The 26991-nt window shown below is 33.7% G+C and overlaps 1 protein-coding gene across 20 annotated transcripts in view; it reads left to right on the top strand.

Moving 5' to 3' along the window:
* Positions 1-26991, top strand: part of LOC123538148 (tensin-3-like) — a 438691-nt gene that overhangs the window by 360383 nt on the left and 51317 nt on the right. For all 20 annotated transcript variants that reach the window (XM_053530078.1, XM_053530076.1, XM_053530075.1 and 17 more), the window contains 8 exons: positions 131-266; positions 933-1030; positions 5035-5273; positions 6995-7078; positions 8160-8333; positions 10670-10872; positions 11662-11730; positions 12682-12792. In XM_053530078.1, coding sequence (XP_053386053.1) covers positions 131-266; positions 933-1030; positions 5035-5273; positions 6995-7078; positions 8160-8333; positions 10670-10872; positions 11662-11730; positions 12682-12792 — 1114 coding nt within the window. The remainder of the gene's footprint in view (positions 1-130; positions 267-932; positions 1031-5034; positions 5274-6994; positions 7079-8159; positions 8334-10669; positions 10873-11661; positions 11731-12681; positions 12793-26991) is intronic.

Below are 26991 nucleotides of genomic sequence, written 5' to 3'. Positions count from 1 at the left end.
GAGCTGCTTCCAAGTTCGTAAATTGTTCTAAAATCTAACGTGAATACGAAGAAAAAAAATGGAAAGTGAAATTGTTGAATACTTTTGATGTGAATTTTAAGTGTTTTATGCAATTCATTTTGTTTGGCAGCAAGCTGTGCCGGGAATAACGCAACAGCGGGGCACGATGTCGTCCAACTTGAACGAGATGATCGCACGTGACCATGTGGATGGCGGAGAAGTAGGATGCATTCTTGACCTGGTTTACATCACAGAAAGAATCATTTGTAAGTTATGACAACAGTTTGAAATACAGTGCAACTTTTGTTAACATTACCTCTTATGAGGAAGCGCATCCCTACAAAGAAAAATGACTCCATGAGAAAACAATTATATGTTTTGCGGGACTAAGTTGGATCAGCCAGCTGCACATTCCGTGCGCTCTGGTCAATCCATGCGTTCACTATTTTGCTAAGTCTTAAATCGGGAATATCTTGCAAAGGACACAGAATGGATCATGATAGACATGCGGTATGCGCAAGGCTTGGGTCACTGGATCACATGCTGGTCGCAAACCACTATTTGGTTCCATGACATGGATCAAATACTTTCTTTTATATTAATTAATGTTCTTTTTAAATTACAAAATCCTTTCCAGAGTAAAAATAGATGTATCAGTCTTCCCAACTTTTCTGCAGAGATAGCACTATATTTTTAGGGGTACGATATTTTGTTATATGATGAATATTCGCATAATCATAGTATAAGAATAAGGCCATTTGTTTATAGTTAATCACTTATTTATCATCCATCACTTGATATACGAGTTTGTGTTTTAATCTTTAACATGTTCAGCTCATTTAAAATGTTTGTTTCTTTAGAACATAAAAAATAAATAACAGTCTCCAAAGGTTTCATACTGTATTTATGTATGATTTTATTCCTTTTTCCAGCGATGTCCTTTGCTTCTGAAGAACATGACAACACGTACAAATACAATCTGAAAGAAGTAACACGTATGCTGAAAACCAAACATGGAGACAACTATCTGGTATAGTTTTTATACTGTTTATAATTTTGGCATTATAGTTGCACTTAATGCATGTTTTTCTCATGTTATAACACTGAAAATTCTGAGAGATTGGTTGCAACTTACAACAACAATACAGCATAAAGCTTGTTTTAAATATGCATTACAGGGCCAAATTGACTTTGCCGTATGCCATGGATCATGTATATAAAAAGTTGTGTTAACATCATGTGATCTTGTTAACACATGTTTGCTATCCTATTAAAACACCCCTTGAAAATGACAATAACATCAGTTGCTAGAGTAATGAATGACAGTGCCTACAAACTGCCATTTCACCTTGTTTTGAACAAAAGAGAAGCAAAAAAAAATATGTCCGGTAGGACTAGCTATGTTTCAAAAATGCATCCCCTTGGAATATATCGCTACTGCAATGCACCTATAAATGTAAAACAGAAGGGGTACATAGACACTCAAAAACACATGAGCAGTCCGGGGCCTTGGTACTGTATAGTCCGTTCAACTTTTCAAATTTCAGTATGATTAATTAGGTAGAGAAGTTATCTGGTGCTTCTTGAGAAAAAAAGCTTAATCGGATGGTTTTACGTTTTGGCATAGTTGGATGAGTTCTGATCACTTCGCTAACAATGCAACTGCGCTTTAAAAAGTGCAATAATGAAAACAAGCTGAAACATATATTCTTTTCAATGGTAGTAAATTACAGGTGCATAATAAAATTTTATCTAAGAAATGGCAAAAACAGGCAGTCAATATGGCAGCTACTTTAATCTTGACAGCAAAATTTTAGTCACAAATCAACCTGGATTTATACAAGATTGGCAATCTTTGCAGTGAAAGCACTTGAAATTCATAGATAATGATATACTTGATATATTATCTATCTTCTGTATTGAAGAGTATTCTGAATCCCCACTTCACTGCTGAAGAGTATTTCAATCTTCCATTAACTAATCCAGTGGTGTTTTTATTGAATAAAAACTCCTATGAATGAAAAATTTAAATATTTTAACACCTTTCGGACATAATTTCATTACTAAATAGTTGGAAAGTTGATTTACGATAATATTTTTCATTGTATTTTAGCTACACTGTGAAATTACATTGACAAAAAAATACAAGTTCAAATAACAGGGTTTTCATTTGAACATTGATTAAATTGTGAAAATATAAAAATGTGAAAGAGAAAATAAACAATAGAAGAGCAGTTGAGCATGTTCAACCTTACTCTCTGTAGAATATTTAGATTCAATATTGTGTGATTAATGAAATTGTAGGCCTTTGAATTCTGTTTTTTTTTTTGCATCAATAAAAATGGTTCAGTAGTCAATGTATTGTATGTTTTACAAATATGATTTTTGACATCCTGTCTTCTATTTCATCATATGATAGATTTGCTGAATGAAACTAATAAAAAAGAGAAAGATCTATGAAAATGATTGTGTAAGATGTAAATCAATTGACACCATTGTGAAATAAAATTGTATCAGCCGCTATGTTGAGTACCATGCAGCAGTTAATTCGGAATGTTTTATGTTCTACCAATCTTTCCTCAGCAGAGATAATTATGTACTTCAAACAAAAAAAACATCTATTTGAGCAAATTGTATTTGTAAATAAAACTTAATTATTCTTTTTTTAGCTCACCTGTCACAAAGTGACAAGGTGAGCTTTTGTGATCGCGCAGCGTCCGTCGTCCGTCGTCCGTGCGTCCGTCAGTCCGTAAACTTTTGCTTGTGACCACTCTAGAGGTCACATTTTTCATGGGATCTTTATGAAAATTGGTCAGAATGTTCACCTTGATGATATCTAGGTCAAGTTCGAAACTGGGTCACATGCGGTCAAAAAGTAGGTCAGTAGGTCTAAAAATAGAAAAACCTTGTGACCTCTCTAGAGGCCATATATTTCACAAGATCTTCATGAAAATTGGTCAGAATGTTCACCTTGATAATATCTAGGTCAAGTTCGAAACTGGGTCACGTGCTTTCAAAAACTAGGTCAGTAGGTCAAATAATAGAAAAACCTTGTGACCTCTTTAAAGGCCATATTTTTCATGGGATCTGTATGAAAGTTGGTCTGAATGTTCATCTTGATGATATCTAGGCCAAGTTCGAAACTAGGTCACATGCGGTCAAAAACTGGGTCAGTAGGTCTAAAAATAGAAAAACCTTGTGACCTCTCTAGAGGCCATACTTATGAATGGATCTTCATAAAAGTTGGTCAGAATGTTCATCTTGATGATATCTAGATCAAGTTCGAAACTGGGTCACCTGCCATCTAAAAGTAGGTCAGTAGGTCAAATAATGAAAAAACCTTGTGACCTCTCTAGAGGCCATATTTTTCATTTGATCTGTATGAAAGTTGGTCTGAATGTTTATCTTGATGATATATAGGTCAAGTTTGAAACTGGGTCACGTGCGGTCAAAAACTAGGTCAGTAGGTCTAAAAATAGAAAAACCTTGTGACCTCTCTAGAGGCCATATATTTCACAAGATGTTCATGAAAATTGGTCAGAATGTTCACCTTGATGATATCTAGGTCAAGTTTGAAACTGGGTCACGTGCTTTCAAAAACTAGGTCAGTAGGTCAAATAATAGAAAAACCTTGTGACCTCTCTAAAGGCCATATTTTTCATGGGATCTGTATGAAAGTTGGTCTGAATGTTCATCTTGATGATATCTAGGTCAAGTTCGAAACTGGGTCACATGCGGTCAAAAACTAGGTCAGTAGGTCTAAAAATAGAAAAACCTTGTGACCTCTCTAGAGGCCATACTTATGAATGGATCTTCATAAAAGTTGTTCAGAATGTTCATCTTGATGATATCTAGATCAAGTTCGAAACTGGGTCACGTGCCATTTAAAAGTAGGTCAGTAGGTCAAATAATGAAAAAACCTTGTGACCTCTCTAGAGGCCATATTTTTCATTTGATCTGTATGAAAGTTGGTCTGAATGTTTATCTTGATGATATATAGGTCAAGTTTGAAACTGGGTCAACTGCGATCAAAAACTAGGTCAGTAGGTCTTAAAATAGAAAAACCTGGTGACCTCTCTAGAGGCCATGCCCTTGAATGGATCTTCATGAAAATTGGTCAGAATGTTCACCTTGATGATATCTAGTTAAATTTTGAAACTGGGTCACGTGCCTTCTAAAACCAGGTCAGTAGGTCAAATAATAAAAAAACCTTGTGACCTCTCTGGAGGCCATACTTTTCATGGGATCTGTATGAAAGTTTGTCTGAATGTTCATCTTGATGATTTCTAGGTCAGGTTCGAAACTGGGTCAACTGCGGTCAAAAGCTAGGTCAGTAGGTCTAAAATTAGAAAAATCTTTTGACCTCTCTAGAGGCCATATTTTTCAATGGATCTTCATGAAAATTGGTCTGAATGTTCATCTTGATGATATCTAGGTCAGTTTCGAAACTGGGTCACGTGCGGTCAAAAACTAGGCCAGTAGGAATAAAAACAGAAAAACCTTGTGACCTCTCTAGAGGCCATATTTTTCATGAGATCTTTATGAAAATTAGTGAGAATGTTCACCTTGATGATATCTAGGTCAAGTTCAAAACAGGGTCAGGTATCTTCGAAAACTAGGTCAATAGGTCAAATAATAGAAAAACCTTGTGACCTTTCTAGAGGTCATATTTTTCAATGGATCTTCATGAAAATTGGTCAGAATTATCTAGGTCAAGTTCAAAACTGGGTCACATGAGCTCAAAAACTAGATCAGTATGTCAAATAATAGAAAAAACGACGTCATACTCAAAACTGGGTCATGTGGGAACAGGTGAGCGATTCAGGACCATCATGGTCCTCTTGTTTGTAAAAGTTATAAATACAAAGTTAAATTAAATTAGATTTTAAAGGAGACCAGGGCTTGCATGTGGATAACATAATGTTGAGAAAATTGTCTGTTAGCCGGTGACCACCAGCTCAGATTCTGTACAACTCTTTAATTTGAATTATGTTAACTCTTCTATCTATATTTCAATCTTTTCCTTTATTTTAGGTGATAAACATCTCCGAAAAGAGACCAGATCTAGCCAAGCACTGTCCGCAAGTCCTGGACTACGGCTGGCCGGATAATTTGGCTCCGCCTCTTGAACGGCTCTGCAGTATATGTAAGGCAATTGACCAATGGATGGGGACAGATCCAAACCATGTGGTTGTGGTCCATTGTAAAGGTGGGCGTGGCAGAATAGCTGTCGTCATAGCAGCCTATATGAGATACAGTAATATATGTGCAAGGTTAGTATAGCTCATCCTCTAGGTTCAAAGATTTAAAACTGAATTTGGAGACCAGTCTCAAATCTGAAGCAGATGATTGGTTGAGACCGAGCTCAGTTTTGAAATTGACCAATCACAGAGCTGAAATAAGACTGGTCTACAAACTTAATTTTTTATCCTTATACCCTCTAGAGCATACTTTATGGACAAGACTGAAATTTGTAAGCTGAAAAAAAAAGCCTATAGAAATTTATGTTTGCTCTAGAGATGTTGAATTAAAAATGTAAAAAAAAATAATATAGTTTAGTTTGAAAGAAAATGTGGATCTGTACTGACAGGTGTTAGATCTTTAGAGGTATTGTTAAAACATTGCACTGTATGAAGGTAAAGAATGATTAAGAAATGATTGATTTGTTTATAAATTGCAGTTTAATGTTGAATCTATAATTTTGCAGAATAAAATTGCACCTGACAGTTGTTCCTGAGAAACCAATCCTTAACTTGGCACTATAATACCCCACCTGTAATCTTAAATCAGACACTAGGGGATTTTAGATCTCAAAAAAGACTGCAGTTTTTGTCATTTTTGAAATGGTTCATGAAATGGTTCACTTCCCAGATTTTCAAAATGTCTGTATTTGTGTTAAATGCAATTATCAAATAAATCCGAAAAATGTTTGTGTTTACTTAATACAAGAGGCACTTGAAAGTTTTAGACCAAAGCACATAGTGACTGCACAGAGCTGAAGATTTATGGATACTGCAGACTTGCATAATTTATAGGCCCTGAACTGCAGACTTGCATTATTTATAGGCCCTCCGGTTATCCAAATGTTTCTAAAATCTCTAAACTCTATCTTAAGATAGCAAGTTTCAACTAATCTAATGTGTTGTAGCAAAAAGAAATGTGAAGAAATTTAAAAAAAAAAAAAAGAAAAGAGAAGAAAGTCTATCCACTGTAGAAAAAATGAGAAAAAAAACTAAGAAAATAGTCTATAAAAAGTCTATAAAAAGGGAAGAAAGTATAACCAGTCTATTTCAGTTAAAACTAAAAACAGTATCCAGTCTAATTCAGCAAAATTTAAGAACCAGACAAGTTTTTGCTAAATGTACGGACATTGTGTTTTTGTTAAATTTTGATATTTTGAAAGAAAACCATGAGATTTAGTTGTTGTTCTTTTAAAGTTTATCACAGCCCAGACGGCTGAACAAGGTGAGGTGTGGAATACCAGTCAGAGATAAGAGTTTGAACCTCCACTGCAGAATTTAAACTATTTTGGTAGAATGATATTTAAAATGGAGAATGTAATACGACTAAAACTGAGCAGTCAAGAAACTTGTAACATAATTATTATTACCTTTAATGCTGTTTATCCCACCAATCAACAAGAATATGAAAACTTGAACATATTTAAAATTTTACCAGAAAATAGCGTAACCCTTATCATGCTGGACACGATTGATTCTGTCTTTGCGACCTCTGTAGATCATGATCAGCCTGCACATCCGTGCAGTCTGATCATGATCTGCACTGTTCACCATTCAATCAATATCTTTTTGGTAAGCACACTTTTTAACAGTTAATGGCACTGTCCAAATTGATAGATGGACAAGTTTTTTACAGAAATTTAGCAGGGTAAGAGTTAAATGCTGTATATAATACAGTTTTCAAAAGACTTAATAAGCTTGGAAGTTATGTAAGAAATTGCTTATATTTTACTCGATAATTTCTTCTATTCCAGTGCTGACCAGGCATTAGACAGATTTGCTATGAAACGTTTCTATGATGACAAGCTTGGAGGATTACCTCAACCCTCTCAGAGAAGGTACTAAGCACAGTTGTCTCCCTTTGATGTCTTCTGAGAATATTTGCAGAACTTCATGTTAATATATTTAATCAAGCTGTGTAGCTTAATTACAAAATATTATAAACAGGAGCTGATGAAAATAAAATGAAAGGTTTGCACTGAAAAGCACATCATGGTAAATGTTTTCTGCAATACAGTCAGGAAATTAAATTGTATAACACCTTACTTTGAATGATTTAACTAACAGTGTTTGCTTAGTAAACTTTGGTATGCTTGCTGTGTAAATATTTTCATGTATGGAGCAGCAGGTATACAAGTATTGTACAGGGGTATGCTGGTGAAAATGCACAGAAATCAATTTCGAAGCTTTGAGCTCCTATATACCTGTAATTGAAAAATTCTTTCTGTTCCATTTGATCAATCGACACAGTAGCTATGTTAGATAGATAAAGAATAGTCACAAAATTTCAACAGTAACTTGCTGTCTTGTATCCAGACAAAATACCTCTCAACAAAAACTAAGCACATGGTTTTTGTCTTGTATATTTGATTTTCTGGGATGAGATGATATTGCAAGATAGCTTTAGAAGAAGATTAGTTCTACTAAAGGAAGGGGTCTCTGTGGCTGAGAAGTGAAGATCACTGTCTTCAAATTACTGGCCCCTCCCCTCAACCCCGATCAATTTAGGTTCAAAACCTCACTGAGTATTGAATATTTTGTGTGAGAAGGCTGTCCAGTTGGCTTATAGGCCACAGTTCTGCCAAGGTCCCCCCGCCCCCAATGAAACAATGCTTGGAGGGGCACATGGGGTCTTCCTTCATCGTTAAAAGCTGGAAAAAGTCACCATAATTTATGATCTTAATAATATCAGTTACAGTAACTATACAACCTACATAAACAGATCTAAAGAAAGAAATCCATTTCCCAATTGTCTGCCTTAGAAAAAGTCATTGAAAGGTTGCTCTAGGTTGGGTTCCTAAACTTGCGTCATGTTGGTGAATGCGTGTAACATCCATCATCCTCTCGATTACGTTTCTTTAAAAATAAACTTTAATTAAAAAATTGTTTATGTTGTATTAAATGTTTCTTTTATTCCAGATATGTTCATTATTTTGCGGGTCTTCTTTCCGGTGCAATACAAATCAACAGCAGTGCTCTTTACCTTCATCACATACTAATCCACGGTGTGCCGAATTTCGATACGCGTGGTGGCTGTCGGCCATTTATTAAAGTCTACCAGGGAATGCATCCCATTTTCACATCCGGTGTTTAGTAAGTATTTCCTAGTATGTACACATTAAATGGTTAAACAGAAAACTGTCGTAACTTGTATTTAAAAAAAAAAGGAATATGACAGTTCTCTGTTCAGCCCACAATATTTGAGGAAAAAAAAGTTTGAAGCTTGTTCGATGCACACACTGGTCTGCTTTAAATTCTGATGTTTTGGGAAGAGTATTGTTAGAATATTATGACTTCTGGGTTGAACATCAAAAACTTTATCCAGTATGCCATATTATTTGCCATATCAGGACTTGTATGACAGATTTTTCTGCAGAAATCTTTATTAGGCATAACTTTTAGTTGTGACCTAGCTTAAACAGAAATAGTTCATTAAAAGAAAACAGAACACTAAATAAAGTTCTAGTTTTAGAAGAATTGCTTTAAACTTTCTTTACTTTTAACTGAAAGTTGAGACAGGTTGAAAACATTTGTAAATATTTGTGTAGTAAAAGTTTTTTTGAAATTACACAGTGACTAATCAAATGTGTATGTTTTCCTGCATTATGTTAATTTGTACAAAATCAAACCTTTGAAGTTTACTAATGTAGATCATACTGTCTTTAATTTAGGAGACAGTTGGTGAAATTTAGACAATTCATTTATTGGCAGACTGTGTGTTTTACACATCAAAATGTGATTAGGTAACTCTTTGTAGTTTCCAAAATTGAAGAGCTCCTACTTTTCATGTCTCCCTTGATTGAAGAGTTGTTTTTTTTGCCAATTACCAATTTTCAGCATGTTAAGTGGCATCAATCTCCTTTTGATTGTGCAACTTCTTCGTTTGCTAAAGATTTTGGTAATTTAATGCAAAAATGTTGTATAATTGTATATTTGACAGAGCAGATGATGTAGTTTTGCACTGAGAAAGATTTATGTATCATTTCTGTTTATACCTGTGGAAAATTGGACAATATGTTGATTTATCATGGGCATATAATGAAGATTTAAATCCGCTGATATGTAAATAGATAAAGATTGAAATGTAAACAGTTTATGTTTATATTTCTACTGTTTGAAGTGCAGCTTTTTGAAGGGGAGTCTTACCTGTCAGGTACTTAAAACAGCTGCACATGTTAACAAGATGGTGCATCTTCAAATATTTAGAGTTCCATTTAATGACGTGAAATTATTTCGATTTTCTCTCGGGAGATAGCAGATGCTTAGTATATGTTGAGGAGAATTACGAAACAGCAAAATGTTCTTTCGTTATAAAATGGACAAAGCATTTAAAAACATGGGTTGCCTTTCCAATGAATTTAAGGCTAAGTGACATTTTTATTCAAGAAAAAGAGAAAATGATAAACACCTCACTGTTACATGAGTGTAAATTTCACGCATAGTCAGACCACTAGTTTTATTTTCACTTTAAACATTTGCAGTGTAATTTTACCTGCGGATAAGGGCCACCTGCAAATATGGATCACTTTACTTCCACATGTATGTTATATACAGGGTGAATTGTTAATAGATTATAAGGTTTGTATCAAATAATATGCACAAGTTCTGCAATGGAAATAGTGCACTATTTTAGGATCGCAGTATTATTCTGCTTAAGAACTAGTGCATATTTCTCGATACAAAATACATTAATCTTTTTATTATATACACAAACTACACTTATAATTATTATATAAATGATAAGATTTGTTTTTTAGCCCAAGAAAAATCGAAAATATTGCCGTTAAAGAGTTTTTAAAAGCGCCGACAAGCATTTAACTGACATCACAAATGACATCACACACTTTATATGAAAGTGGAATGTCGGTATTGAAAAAAATGGACGTTTTGGGTGCCATTGTAACTTGACAGAGTTTATTATTGAGTATGTAATAATATTTCATACACAGGCTTGACTATTTTGCAAGCATAGTGCAAGGAATGTAGGCATATTTGAGTTATCTGTCCTACTGCAGATAATGATTTTTTGTTAAAAGTCAGTTGCTTCCCACATTTGTTGGATGTGGGAAAGTTGTCAGCTACAGCAGAAGAGTACTGTGAAATCATTTTTATTCACGTAGGACGAATTTTTGCGTATTTCGCGCTAGGACCGATGCGCGAATTTAAGACCGCGCTATTATTATTTTTTAATTATATTTTTTCATTACTAAAATTGAAAATGCGCGAATTAAAGTCCGCGTGAAACAGTCCTTTTTCACTTTTGCGCGAAATTTCATGTCAGCGAATTTAAATGATTTTACAGTAAATGAAATTGTTTAAAATCCAGCCTGGCAGCACTTATAAAGTTAATTAAAATAATTTTAATTTTCCTGAAATACTTACAGAGCTTAAATTTTCTAATCTATTTGAACATGATTTCTTTTTTCTAGCAATGTAACAGACAATATGCAGAAGGTGTGTATATCGATATCGCCAGGAATTCCACTCAGAGGAGATATCCTCATCAAATGTTACCATAAAAAGAACAATGCAGGACAACGTGAAATGATCTGGGGATGTCAGTTTCACACATGTGCTATATCCCATAATTCCCTGGTATTCAGCAAAAATGAACTTGACTTTGGCATAAATGGTAAGTAAGACTTCTGGAAATAGTTTTTTTGATGGCTTCAAAATCTTAGCCATGTTTGTTTTCAATTTTTTGTTTATTTCTGTAATAGCAGTACCAACTTTCCTGTGGCCATGTCTTGTCTAGCAAAACTTAACCCGAAGTTGTCTAACAATTCCTTTGGTACATGAACACTAAAGTCTTGCTTTCTGTAAGTTAGCTATTCTAGATACTATTATCGGGTTGGCAGGTCTTGAACAAAAAGGGGTGAGTGCCACGTCATTAGAGAAAACTGTAACATGGAGGCTGCAGTGGTTTACGTCAAATTAGTTAGTTACATAGAATGTTAAAGACAACTGTTCTTTTAACAAAATAAAATATATATATATTTTCTGATTTGAACCTTCCACATAGATTTTATTCAATAGTTTTTCTAGGTATTCTGCCTACATTTAAAGGACACTGTAACAGCTAGAAAATATTTCAATTCTGTTAAAAAACAATTAGCTGTTATTAAGGAAACCTGCATATATCACATGAAATTGTAAATATTAAAGGGCTTAATTTTCATGGAATTTGTGGTTGTGCTAAATTAAGAAATTAAATCACAATGAATATTTTTGTCTTAAAAAGATTATATCCATGAACTCGTGTCCTCACGAAAAAAGCGTTTTGTTCAAAACCACGAAATTTCATGCCCACGAAATAAAATGATTTCTTAGTAGAAAAGACAGAAATAACTGTTTTCTAGAATGCTTCATAAAGATTGTTATCAATTTGTCATTTTGCTATGTTTTGATCGCTGTCTTTCAGATCCAAGGTTTCCAGATTCCGGAAAAGTAGAGTTTGTTTTTGGCAACAACTCGGAAGGCTTGGTTCAAGGTAAAACGGAGTTGTTTTCTTTGCCTCATTTTGTATTTGCTATGTCTCTTTCCTTTATTCTGTGTTTGCTATGTTTCTCTTCATCATTTTGGTGTTTGTTACATTATGTATATGTAACCACCTCAAAAGACAAAAAAAAAATTCTATAGAAATCCAAACAACACACAGACAACTTCTCATTAGTGACACTAACTTGTTTTTGCTGTTGTTTTTCTGTGTTAAAAAAAAACATAAAGCCTCTTAATGATGGTTATCATTTTGACCACATTTCTTGTAATTATAAAGCTGTTCCCATGTTTGAGATTATTTCCTTTGAACTACGAATATATTTCAAAATTAGCATCAGATCAAAGTATTTAGAATACAAAAATATAACAGTTCTGTAAATTCTGTCATAATATTTGTTTATTTCATCTGAATGACTGTAAATAATTTGTTTTAAATTTGTGAATTTAAAGAAAAAATTCATGTGAATATAAAGAAGAATATTTACATTAGCCCTATTCTTTTCCATTAAAAATTTTGATGTTCATTTCGTATGAACAGCAAAAGGAAGGCGCCAAAGTTATGACAACGCTGCTCAGTCAGGGAGAACTTGCCCTAGATGATGTCAGAGTTGTTCCGTCTGGTGAACAGAATGGCCGGGAAGCTGATTTTAATGTTAAATTAAAATGCAACAAAATGTGTGTAATTAATAACATAACCTTGTTTGCAAATGGAAAGGAAATATAATGTAAATATACGAAATGAATAAAAAAATTTAGGAGTTCATGCAAAATGAACGACAGAATAGGATTGGCAAATTAAACATGAATCACTTGCTATTCATGGATTTGCTAATCCCATTCTGTCCATTTCGCATGAACTCCAAAAAAAATATTTAATTCTTAATTGTTTTTAGATAGGTTCTGTAGTGAAGTTTGAAGAGAATTTTTTGTTCTCAACTTACAGTGGCAGATTTCAAGTCCGATGTAACGGTGCCCGTTGACGACTCCACGGAAGCGCTAACTAGATGGGACTCCTATGAGAACTTTGGCAAGACGGTCGATGGCAAAGAAACTGGTAAGTTCCATGAATGCAATCACAGTTATAAGATTACACTTGCATACCTAGTGATTGGAGTGCCGGGTGTTTTTGTCTGGGCCAACAAAACTTGTCTTACACCAGGTGATGTAAGAGGAATCATATGCTGTAAATAACATCATTACAAATTATTGAGTAAATTCATACTTACTACGTTACTGTAATTAATTTTATTTTCTTCATGGTTATAGGTGCATGGGGATCTAGGGGGTAATTGTCTTGACTGCATCTAAACAACTAACCCTGCTATTTATACCAGTGAGACATTCTGATAATATTGTGTTGGTTTTTCCTGCAACAAGATTGTTATGGCCATTCATTCATTTCTTTCTCGTGCACAAAATTTGCTATGAAAAGTTTGATCCTTATTATATGCCTCTTTTGTAAAAATGGTAATATTATGTGATGGCGTGTATGTATGTCTGTTCGTGGTATTTCGGTCTGGAGCATAACTCAATAACTATTCAATGTATGGGCAATAAACATTGAATATAGGTAAATGGCGATAAAAGGATGTGCAAAACACATGAACAAGGTCAAAAGTCAAGGTCACAAATGAAGCTCAAAGGTCAAATTTTTCCTTCATATTCTATTTCTGGGGCAAAATTTAATAACCATTCAAGGTATTGACTTTATTCTTGGCATATTGGTAGGTGGGGATGAGAGGATGTGCAGAGTGCATGAACCAGGTCTGTAGGTCAAAGGTCACAGCAAGGTCAAATATGCCTGTGTCCAGAGCATAACATGATAACCATTCAAGGTATTGACTTCAAACTATGCATAATGTAGATGTCAGTAGCGTATGAACTTGGTCTGTAGTTCAAAAGTCAAAGTCACAAACTGAGTTTAAATCTGTCCTATGGTAGTGACTTCAAACTTTTAATATAGCTGGGTGGTGATGAGGTGATTTGAAGAGCACAACAATCCACATTACTTCCTCCGACCCCACGCCCTACCAACATGCCCCAGCCCCACACACACATAAGAAAATTTTTCTTTAAATTGTACTTCTTCCTCCTCTGATCTAGAACTTCAGGCATATATTAACCTTCTTTGCAGAGCTCTTGTTATCAGTGTTTTGGAAAGATAACTTCTGATACTTTGTCAGTCAGACTGTCCCTGATGTGGTTCAAGCCTTGGAAGCAACTTGATAATATTAGGTGTTACTTGATTAAAATATTTACAGAATAGGGCATATACATGTATTGATTAAAATGCTAAATATTTGCAGTTTGTGAGACTCGGTATGTATATGTTCAAGCATATAGCACAGAAGTACATATTTTCATAACCTTTAGCTGGGTTACCTGAGAAAGGTCAACTATTGTGTTTACATGTTCCACACCTGTTATCTCAATACCATCTTTTTCCCATTACCTTTCCCCCCATTTCACTAAATTACTTTTTATCTATGTTATTTTTTCTACTGCCAGATAAAGGTTGGGTTTTAATTGAGTGTAACCTAATCATTGTGTTTTAATTGGCTGAAATATTATCTGTTGGCACCTGTTCTCTCTAAGATGTTTGTTGCTACATATGTCAAAGGTTATCTATGTCTATGTCAGAGGGCATGAAATCTCACATCATTTAATCACATATTTTTGTGTTTTAACTGTAATTATGGTGATTCTGGGATACTTTTTATTACATTTTATACATTTTGAGTTCAGAAAGGTTGAATATTTGATGAATGAATCAGGAAATTTGTTCAGTACTTTTTAAAAAATTGGATTCTCCTATCAGAATCCCAGAAATGAATATGCACAAACATGTGTCAAAGGCATGAAATTTTATCCATAATGCCTTTTGTTAAAAAGCTAAATTAATGGATATGATGATAGCTGGAACATTACTTGCTCAGTGTGTTCATTTGTTTAGAAAGTCATGGAAAAGGGATTAATTTCAAACTTTTTTCTAACATTTTTAATGTTTCTATTGTGAGAGGCTTCCATTGTGTTTTTTGCTCAATGAGTTAACAAACTCAAAGGTGATTTGTTGATACATTACCTGTGTCGGGTAACGCTTTTGAAACAGCTTGTCCTTTCGAAGTGGTTTCGTAACTGCCATCACAATACAATTATCTTTAAACATACTTCAGATAGTCACATTTGTTGACAAGATCTAAATTTTAAGGTGGTCAATGTTTAGTGAATAGCAAATTATTCTGGTACTAGATTCGATATTTACCATTCTGGTAGCAAAACTAGTCTCTAGTTCAAATACAATAGACTGTTTCCGTTGAGGGTCGATTACGATTTGTGGCTCCATATTTAGCACTTTCAAATGTGTTATAAATCTTTGGTCTATTGTACAAAATTCCTTTCATGCTGGGGTTCCAAACAAAGCAGGTCATGAGGTAATAATGGAAAAACTTGTTACACACCTAAAATCTGAAGTTTGGGCCCTGTCTTAATGCATAACTTGGTTCGATGTACATTCAATAAACTCTTAGATGACGATGTTCTAATTGGTCCAATCTGGTATAATAGCAACATTGTCAAATCAAAAGACAATAAGATGTTGAAACCCAGAGGTCCCTTTGTTGGTCCAAGGAATCTTAATGAAATAGTCAAATTTTCTTAATAATGAATCTTGCAGCGTGAAATTCATATTAGGTTTTCTGGGACAAAAATTTTTGCAGCAAATCGTAAACTATGGTTCAATTGTCTCTGAAGCGGAATAAGACTGATCATTTAAATGGTCATTATCTAAGGATATTGGCATATTTTCAGCCAGTGCATAAATCTGGAGACATTAATAAATGAAGATTGGCAGGTCAAATTACAAAGGTCTTTGAACTCAAAATGTAATGGTTATTGAAATTTCACATATGACAGATGACCCAGTCTTTTTACTTCCATACCTTCAAGAAAATTGGTACATAATGCGTTATTGATTCTACATACCAAGTTTCATTCAATAAGATAGTTATGTGGTTTAAAAGAAATAAATGGTCACTTTCCAGTATTACCAAATCGAAAAAATATTAAACTAGTACATTTATATTGACATATCCATGAAACATTTAGAATATTAAAATCTTCGATACTTAGCCATCTATTATTTGTTGATTCTGCGAAGCAATGTTCGATGGATCAGATGGATACGGCTAAATTACATGGTAAAAGTACATTAAGGAAGAGAGTTATGTACATTCTTTTCTGGCTAAAGTATCTTTAATCAGTCAAGTTTAATCTGGGTAATGGAGTAAAATAGTTATAGCATGACAAAGGAGAACTTGTTAACACTCTAGTTTATGCTGTTTTTTTGTTACTCACATGAAACTTAATTCAATCTCTTGAAACAATGATGGCCTTAAGTAACAGATTAAGTAATTGGGTATTAGTGTCAAATATGCATTAAGCAATAAGAGACATATTTCAACACACTTATAGCCCTCGAGAACGATATCGTATAAAAATCTTTGGGTTCTGGAAATGAAAGTCTAATGTTTAGGGCAAGCTTTTAATCATAGTTCCGGTTAATTGATAAATAATATTGTCAACTAGTAAACAAAGGAAATAAGAATTTGCTCATTACGAATCAGGTGCATTTAAAAAATATCTCATAAAAATTAATGTAATGTTCTCTGATATTCTACTGGACAAGTTCTGAACTGTCATGTGGTCAAAAATTTAGAGCAAAGGTGGCGGTAAATCTGGATACTGATCTGCAATTGGGTTTAATGGCTAATTGTGATGACATGTTTTATGAAACTTGGTCAGAATGTTGATCTTTGATGATCTTTAGGTCAATAGGTCAGGTGAGCGATACAGGGCCTTCATGGCCCTCTTGTTTGCTAAATAGTTAAACTAAAACATATTTGTGTTGATACATTTACTGTCATGAAATAGGGGTAAGCTATTTGAAACAGCTTGCTCCTTTCAGAAGTGGTTTCTGTAACTGCTACAAACCACAAATTACAAAAATAAAATCTTTAAAGAATTACCTTTCAAGATAAGTCACTCCCTGTGATCTATGTAAAATCTATTTTAAGGTGTTCCTTGTCTTCAGTGATAAGACAAATTTATTCCTGGAATACTAAGATTGGAATTCTACAATCACACTTAAAGGCGTATGCTAGAATTCCCTGTATATGAGATGGGCGAAAATTTTCCCAATGACAGAATTTCTTTAAACTTCGGATATTGAAGGACAATCATCTAAGAAACAAAAAAATGCAATAAAAATCATAGGTCACCGGATTCGAAAAAGAGTTATCTGCCCTTGAAAACGTCATTTTTGGGGGAAATGCCGTTTTCAAGGGCAGATAACTCTTATTCGAATCCGGTGACCTATGATTTTTATTGCATTTTTTTGTTTCTTAGATGATTGTCCTTCAATATCCAAAGTTTGAAGAAATTCTGTTATTGGGAAAATTTTCGCACCAAATTCTAGCATACGTCCTTAACAGATGTAGTGGTACCATATTCCAGCCTCTTTCAAATGTGTGTTATAGACATTCTTTTGGTCTTTGTACAAAGATTCCTTTCAGCTTGGTCAGTTCACAAACACTCAAGGCACAGCTCCATTGATAAGCTGAAGTGGGAAACCTTTGACTACTACACAAAGATCTGAGGTTTGGAGGCTTGTCTGGTAACTCTTGCATCTAACTGGTTTCGAGTACAATTTTGAAACTGACTTAAAGATAGCACGGATGCATGCTAAATTGGTCTCAAACTCCTGGTTTATAAGCAAATTGTACTAGGAAAAATTGACATATAAGAGTGAAACCCAGTTAGGTCAGTTGTTGTTTTCAAGGAATCATTATAGCCTCTCAGAAGTAGTCCCAAAATTCTTTCTAACTGAATAATGAACCTACTTGCAGTCTGTGAAATTCTATTAAGGTTTTCTGTCTGACCAAATGAATTTTTGGCAGCAACTGTTACTTATGGTCATATTTTGTCCTCCTGCAAAGCGGAAAAAAAACTTGATCATTTAAAGGTCCATTACTAAGGGAAAGTGAGTTGGCAATTTTTTTCATAGCCAGTGCATAAACTCCTGCAAGACACTAAATAATGAAGATTGGCAGGTCAAAATTTACAGAAGGTCTTTGGAACTCAAAGAAATGTATGTGTATTATATTGAAATTTCAATGAATCGACAGAATGACCCCCCAGGTCTTTTTAACTTTCTTCATACTTCATAGAAAAATAATTGTACATATACTGCGATTTATTTCGAATTTCTACATACCAACTTTCATTTTCCAATAAAAAGAATAAGTTTCTGTGCTTTTTAAAAGAAATTAAAATGTTCACTTTCCTTAGTATTGGACCTTTAAATACGAATAAAAAATATTAACTAGTACATTTATATTTGTTACCATATGCCATGAAGTACATTTTGAATATTAAATATATGCTTCAGTAACATATCCATCTTAATTATTTGTTTGATCTCTTGCTTGAAAAGCAATGTTTTGTGATGGATTAGATGTGATACTGGCTAAATTTACATGGTAAAAGTACATTGTAAGGGAAGATGAGATTATGTACATTCTTCTTTCTGGCTAAAAGTACTTCTCTGAATATAAATTTCTGCTGTTGTATTTAAAATGTTATGCAGAGCAAGTGGAGAATTTGATCAAACACCTTAGATTTACTCTGTTTTTGGTTTTTCAACCTCACACTGAACTTTAATTCATTCTCATTGCACACAAGTAATGCCTTACATGTAACAACAGATTAAGTTAATTGTGGTATTAGATTGATCATAATTATGCTTTAAGCAGATTAAGAGAACATTTTCCAACACAACTTCATGCCCTCGAGAAGAGAACGTATAAAAATCAGTTTGCATTCTGCGAAAATGAACAGTTACATAACTGTTTAGTTAAGCATCTATTAATGCCATAGTTTCCGTTAATTGATGAAATAATTTTGTAAAACTATGCTATAAACATGCAGAGAAGATAAGAAATTTGGCTCCCAGTTCTGACAGAAACAGGTGCATTTTAAAAAAAAATATCTGCATATAAAATCTAATGTAATGTTCCTCTGATTAATTCTACCTCCTGACAAGATCCTCTTTATAACTGTCAAGTGTTGTCAGAAAATTTAAGAGCAAAAAGGGTTTGGCTGGATAAGATCTGAGATTTACTGATTCTGCAATTTGGGGTTATAAATATGTGTCTAATTGATGATGAAATGGTTTTTTGGACTGACTTTCTGGCTGAAGTTGTTTCTTTTGAAACAAAAAGAATGGCCTTTAGCTTTCTTTATGGTTCATCTTCAGTCCTTTGCAGATTAATTGTTTAACAGCTAGTGTCCCAGGATTTTGTATGACAGCTAGACAGATAGTTCTTAAAGCTATTGTCTCAGGATTTTGTATCACAGCTAGACATATAGTTAGCTAGTGTCCAACAGCTAGCTTGTGAGTGGCATATCATTTGTTTCTTATGATTTTAGTCAGTATTACGGCATGTATTATATTGGTAGGAGCTATACATCGCATGGCACACGTTTGTTTTCTTGTAACAGTATATATCATATATATATTGTTAAAGTTATTGTCTACAGATTTTATAAATTTCCCTTCCTGAACATTTATACAAGCCTTTCTCTGAGTTACTCATTATTGTCACTGGGGACTTCCTTTAAATTGTCATAGACTTTTATATGATTTCTTGATTTAATTCTCAACTAGTCTGAAAATGGTTTGGTATTCAAGTAACCTTAAATTTATAAATAACAAGAAGTCAAGTGATATGCTACCAAAGTATTAAATAGCTGGTTGCTCTAACTAAAAATATTCTTGAATAGAATTGAAATGTCAGGACACCATCCCAGGCAATAGGTTAGAAACAGAACTGTTTGATTTTTGCTAAAAATGATATATTACAGTATCATTATTATATCACACACCTATCTGAGATAGAAGACATGATGATCTTTGGAACTAGACCAGAGCTATTTATAGTAACAAAATGTTAACCCAACACTGTCATATCTTTCACAAAGTTCTATATATAAATACACCTTTATTCTTCTGGAAATAGAGAATGCTAATATTTTATCCAGAGAATCAAAAAGCATATTGACCTACATCTGGTTTTCTTCTATCTAAAGGTAAATCTTTCTTCTTCCAAAGGTAGTTCTCTCCCTCAATGCAAAACTGATTTTTCTGTGTATCTTTTAGTAGGAGATAATCTGTTATTGCGTTACCTATGTATATTCAGGTAGGTATATTACCTGTGTAGTCAGATATGAGTCTCTTCCTTTACAACCACTGAGCATTATTCTTAGAAGCAACATAACACCATACATTCTCCATTCTGCCAACGCCATTAAATGTTTCTGTTGCCAATGTAGGAATGTTCATAAGCTGAGAAATAGACAAAACTGAAACTTCTACTTTATGTTTTACAAAAAATGATTGGTAAAAAAACACCTCCTTGCCTTAGGGAGTACATCGAAGACATTGCTCATCAGCAAATAATCAAGACATTATTTCTTGTAGGGAAGGTATACTTTATTCTTCAAAGCACATCATACAGAATGTTTATGCATTTGCAGCAAAGAATAAACAAAGATTAGGACTCGTCAGCTAGGAATGAATAGGCTTCAACAATCAAGATAATAAATTATATTGATTTATCTTTTAGTTTTTTACAACTTTTTTCTAGTTTTTCTCACTGTTTTTTTGAAATTCTACAATGCTATCTATTAAAAACTGTAATGAAGTTTCCAGGAAGGATCAATTCAAACAAGTTGCAAATCTCCCAAAGCAGGCAAGCTTTTAAAGTTTCCTTCATTGTTTTGTAAGGAGATTATGTCTGTATTATTCAAGTGATGAAAAAGATTATTGTGATATACACTTGAAAATACAAGAAAGATCTTCTTTTGTAAAAGATAAAAAATCTCTGACATACTTTCGATTGTCTCCTAAATGTTTCTCCTTCAGATTTTATTACAAGGTACACATGCTGTCAAGGGTTTCTGTTTTTATGAGCACATAGATTTTTATACAATTACAAAATTCATGACTATAGTGGTAAGGTTCAATACTTGCTCAGATTTTGATTATAAATTCAGGGTCTTTGTGGCAAGTGGTTGAAGTCAATAAGGACCTCAAATTGGTTGTCTCTCACCTCTGTGGGTTTGAAACCTTGCTTGAGGTGTACAGTTCTGTCATGTGAGGAAGCTGCCTAGCAGGATTATTGACCCTTTGTGCCTGCCTGTGGCTGTTATAATGCCTCAAGGGGCACCAGGTTTCTTCCACTGCCATCAAAAGCTGGGAAGTCGGCATATGATGCCCAGTTGTGTCAGTGCGACAAAAATAAAGAAAATATAAAGATATATAAATTGGTAACAAAACAGTTTTGCACATCCTTTAAATCATTTACTTAGAAAATGAAATTCACCTTCAATTTATTAAGCAGTAGCACACAAACCTTATACATATTTGTTTCATTAGACATTTTTTCACAAAAAAATAAACTTCATCATCCACTTCATAAACATTACACATAGTACAATTTTTATGCCATTAGACTCTTCTAAGCAGGTATATGAGATATGTTCTATACCTGTACAGTCTCATCAATGCTGGAAGTCTTTATGCATGCCAGAAACATCACTGCCTGGCATAATCCACTATATCCTGTGAAATTGGATCCATCTTTTACTACTGTACTGTATCGCCCTGCCATTCTTTTATGGTCCATTTCTGTTGCCTGGAGATAAAAAAAAAGTGCCGTTTGGGATTTTTTTTTGTTTGGGATTTTTTTGTTTTCGCTGGACCTTTAATGAATGTGATTTTGGAATATTATACTATTGAATGGTATGATTTATAATTTATATAAGATTGTATTGTAAACAATTACTAATTTGTTGCAAATGGTGGGAGGAAAAATATAATATCACAGTAGATCTATAGTGTTCTCAGGTATTGTTTGAAGTCAGTAGGTTCTGGTTTGTGTTGTCTTTTCATGTTTTTGAATAGTTGGAAGTTTTAAGATGGGAGTATAAATGGGGCTGAAGCATGGTCAGTTAAATGGAAGATATGAAAATATATATATATCTACTGGATTTCATCTGGGATATTTGTATTGCAGTATTTTGAATATAGAAAAAGAACCATTTTGGCTGCATAGTGGAAGTCTTCTGCATTCAAGATTTTTCATCGTTTATGGCATTTTTACTTTCTATTGCAATAAAATGCCAAAATAAAATGTTTAATATCAGTAAAATATTTATTTCAATATTTTTGAGAAGCAAATTCTGTGTGCATGTCATGGAGATACTAACAACTATTGTTGACAAATAATGTCGGCCTGATCTGTTCACACTGCAACAACTATGGTTTCAGTGATTTTCTCAGAAATTATAAGAGCTTATATTTCTATAAAATACTGTTTAAAGCAGAACTTATTGTTCCAGTTAGCAAGAAGCTAACCTAGGTCAGAATTAAGGTCAAGGTCATATCAAATGGAGATATTGTTTAGTTTAATTTCTAATCAAAAATGCATAAAATGTTTATACATTGATAATAAAGTATCATTGTACCAATGTGTCTTGCAAAATTCAACCCTGTATGCAAAAATTGGATAACTGCATTGACATAAAGAAAAACTTGCTTACATCTTGCACTGTGGTCAGACCCTGTGTTTTGGTCACAGTAGATAACTCATGAGGCTATTCAAATTTTGTATAATAATGTCCCTTTTCTTCTCAAAACGCGTAGATAATCAGAGCCAAGACAGACTGGTCAGAATATATATTAAAAGAAATTTAAAAACAATTAAAAAGATTATCTAGTTGGTAGCCAGACTACTTGCTCTGAGGTGAAAACATATCATGAAAATGAAAATGTGTCTGAGGGCATTTTCTTTTAATCAATCATTTGCTTCTCATGGATGTGACTGAGCTTTAGATGTACTGTACAATTCAATATTTCATTTGGGTAAAGTTATACATGAACCATAATACAAGACCAATAGATTGCAAAGACAGTATGCTAAGACACCTACATACATCTGGTTTACTAAATGAAGATGGTTCTACTCAGTTGTCCGTCTGGGCATAAAATAATGCACTTATGTGCACCTAGGATCTTCCTGCACAATTAAAACTTAAATTGTGTCAGTGCAACTCGATACCCAGCCATCCAAAAAAAAAAAAAGAGAGAGAAAAATTTGTCTGGGCATAAAATAATGCACTTATGTGCACCTAGAATCTTCCTGCACAGTTAAAACTTAAATTGTGTCAGTGCAACTCGATACCCAGCCATCAAAAAAAAAAAAAAGAGAGAGAAAAATTTGTAAAAATAATTTTATTCATTGGTACATGGGTTGGTTATTTTGATCTTTATGAAGATGTTTTATTATCTTTTTCGTTATGCATGAAGGGGATATCATTTCATGAAAAGTCAAATCATCATTTTATATTAAAACATGTTTTGAATGAACATACTGTGTTCATCTGTCTGTGTAAATAAACGAGGATAAGAAAACATATTTACAGTGGATTTGAATGGAGGAAATACTGGTAGGATCACTTTTTGTTAAAATTATATCATAGGCCAATTCAAGTGCGGGTTAATAAATCAAAAAATTTATATATCGTGCATCGAATCTTGTTTTCTGTAGAGTTTTGACGTAAAAATTTATTGTCTGAACTTGTGCTCAATGTTTGCTGGGTTCTTGCTCTGAAAAAAAACAACAACACAACCTGCAGGAGTTACTTTTTCACGGACTGTATAGACAGCAAGGTGTTTTCTGCTTTATTTACTTGTAGTTGAGTCAAAACCTTAGAACGATTATATTTGTGTTATATGGCTTGCTTATTGAAACACTTCTAGATCTTTTTTGTGGAACTCAAATAGTTCTGACACTAACAAGGAATTCAAAGCTTTAGTATTTTTGTACTATTCAGCTATGAAATATTGAACTAAACACCAATGAATCTAATAAAGATATGACTAATATTTTAAAAATACCTATGCTGAACTTGAAGGCAGGTTAATTCTTATAAAACTGCAATTCGTCTTCTATATCTGCACATGACTGACATTACATAAACAAGAAACACCATTGATGAATAGCACATGATATTATTTGGCACTCATGCAAAGTTTGTTCTGGTTATTGTTACAATATTTTTACCTGCTTTTCTAGTCATAAACCTGGCTTTACTCCATAAATAAACAATTTCATAATAGAGATTAATATTGACAATCTGTCTGATTAAAACAGGAACTGGGTGATGGCATGTCACCCTATGCTCAAGAAGATTATCTTACTGTGGCAATCCAATGGGTAGAATGATCAGATTTATAGTCCTAGGAACTGCAATATGTAGATCTGGGTTCAGTTTCTCAACCATGTTCAATTTCTTTGCCATGCCAACCTGGATTAGGTCTCTCTACCTTGTTGATTCATTTGGGTTAGGTTCTCTGCCATGGCAATCTGAGCTTTTTTAATGTCAAGCAGTGTTAAGTTTCATGCTCCATCTGAAATAATCTCATAAACTTTTTAAATGAGAGAAAATTTCAGGAAGATGTTCCAGACTGCTCTATTATTTAATTATACAATGTCTTAACCATTTGTACTAATTCAAGTCAGTTTTCCAGACACTTATTTACAAATAAAGACATCATTTGAGATAGCTTACTATAAATGCAAAATGTAAATAAGCTTGCCAAAGGGATTAGAAAGATAATTGTCTGCTACCTAGACTTATTTACATAATTTATAATGTACTCATTTAGGTTTGACTTTGTTATGTGGAGTTAAATTGTTTCAGCTGACAACTAGAGTAGTTTTTAGATTAATTACTAAGATTTGCTAAGAGCATATAATATGTTTATTTTTAGCTCGACTATTCATAGAATAGTAGAGCTATTGGACTCGCCCATGCGTCGGCGTCCGCGTCCCGATTTGGTTAAGTTTTTGTATGTAAGCTGGTATCTCAGCAACCACTTGTGGGAATGGATTGAAACTTCACACACTTGTTCACTGTGATAAACTGACCTACATTGCACAGGTTCCACAATCTATTTTGCTTTTTTACAAAATTATGCCCCTTTTTCGACTTAGAAATTTTTGGTTAAGGTTTTGTATGTAAGCTGGTATCTCAGTAACCACTTGTGGGAATGGATTGAAACTTCACACACTTATTTACTGTGATAAACTGACTTACATTGCACAGGTTCCATAACTCTATTTTGCTTTTTTACAAAATTATGCCCCCTTTTCGACTTAGAATTTTTTGGTTAAGGTTTTGTATGTAAGCTGGTATCTCAGTACTCACTAATTGGAATGGATTGAAACTTCACACACTTGTTTACTGTCATAATCTGACATGCACAAAGCAGGTCCCATAACTTTATTTTGCTTTTTTTCAAAATTATGCCCCTTTTTCAACATAGAAATTTTTGGTTAAGTTTTTGTATGTAAGCTGGTACCTCAGTATCTACTAATGGGAAAGGATTGAAATTTCACACACTTGTTCACTGTCATGTTATGACATGCAGTGCAAAGGGTTAATAACTCAACTTCACATTTTACAAAATTATGCCCCTTTTTCAACTTCGGAGTTTTTGGTTAAATTCCTATATGTAAGCTGGTATCTCAGTACCCACTAATGGGAATGGATTGAAACTTCACATACTTGTCCACTGTCATGAGCTGATAAGCACTATGCAGGTTCCATAACCCTATTTTGCTTTTTTACTAAATTATGTCCTGTTTTCGACTTTCGTATTCATTCAATCGACAAGGCTTTTGAATAGTCGAGCGTTGCTGTCCTCCGACAGCTCTTGTTTTAATTTATAAGGAAAAGAAATTTTCAATTGAAACATGTAATAGCAGTGAAAACACAAGCCCCATTTAACATTCTGGACTGAGGAGAATATTTTAGTTTTAAAATAATATTTTAGCTAGTAGCTGTAAAATTCTTACTATTAAAGTTCATTGAAAGCAGTAACACAGGCTTTTAGTATAGATACAGATTTCATGATGCTTGTCTTTACCTTATAACTTGGCTTTGATACATGCTTCATCTTATGCCAAAGACATTTTCAAAGCATTGAAATACCCCTGTTGCTCTCAGAGGAAGAACAAAAGGTTCTGTTTATGTTACTGTAAATTTCAGAGCAAGTACTCAAGGTTCACAGTTCAGTGCTTGTTATTTCCAGAGCAAGAACACATGGTTCACAATGATGCCCTTGTTGTTTCCAGAGCATTAGAACTCAAGGTTCCCAGTGAGGCCCTTAATTGTTATTTCCAGAGCAAGAACACATGGTTCACAATGATGCCCTTGTTATTCCTATAGAGGAAGAATGCATTGTTCATAATGATGCCCTTGTTGTTTCCAGAGCAAGAACTCTAGGTTTCCAGTGAGGCTCTTGTTATTTCCAGAGCAAGAACGCATGGTTCACAATGATGTCCGTGCCATCTTCAAGGCTAAATGTTAAGAATGATACTTTTCATAGCAAGAATTCAAAAGAATGTTCAAAATGTTTACATTGTCAATTTCAAAGTAATGGCTAAAGACTAATATAATTTTCAAAGCAGTTTTAACCTGGCCAGCTGTCATCAATATTTTTGCATCATTGGGCTTAGTTTTTTTGCCAATCTGGCTCTCAGATTTTTAATAGTTTTCTTAAGAGTAAAAAACACATGGCTATAACACACATGGCTAATACAGTAAAGTCTACATAAAAAACATTTCCTGTCCTGTAAATGATCACCCTAGGTAACATTGGATCAAAGGCACATCAGTCAAAAAGCCATTCCTGACAACTCTTAAGAGATGTAAGGTGGTTAAAATTCCTCATTATTGAATCATCAAGGTGAGTCTCCTGAGGAAATATTGCACAAGAGATGTGTTTTGTGTAGACTGGCTGTTGGAAGCGAAGTCAATGAGAGATAAGATTGTAGTGTCATTTACACAATCTTGGCTGCTACAATATTGTTATTTTAGTGTAGATTTTTTTCTTGGCTGTTAAAATACTTTTTGTATCAAGATTATTTTTGTAAGGTTTCTTCTTGGCTGTGAACAATTTTGTAACAAGATATTTATTTATAGTTTGTTTTTTGTTTGAGTATTTGTTTTTATCACACACAATTTACATACTGACCAAACACACAATTAACATACTGACCAAAGTGACTGAGTGAAGTCTTTCATACTTTCACTCATAAAGTCGTCTAACAATGTCTGTTAGGATAGA

The sequence above is a fragment of the Mercenaria mercenaria genome, chromosome 18 (genome assembly GCF_021730395.1).
Source record: "Mercenaria mercenaria strain notata chromosome 18, MADL_Memer_1, whole genome shotgun sequence".
In the NCBI taxonomy this organism is placed as follows: domain Eukaryota; kingdom Metazoa; phylum Mollusca; class Bivalvia; order Venerida; family Veneridae; genus Mercenaria; species Mercenaria mercenaria.
This window is presented reverse-complemented; position numbering and strand designations above follow the sequence as displayed.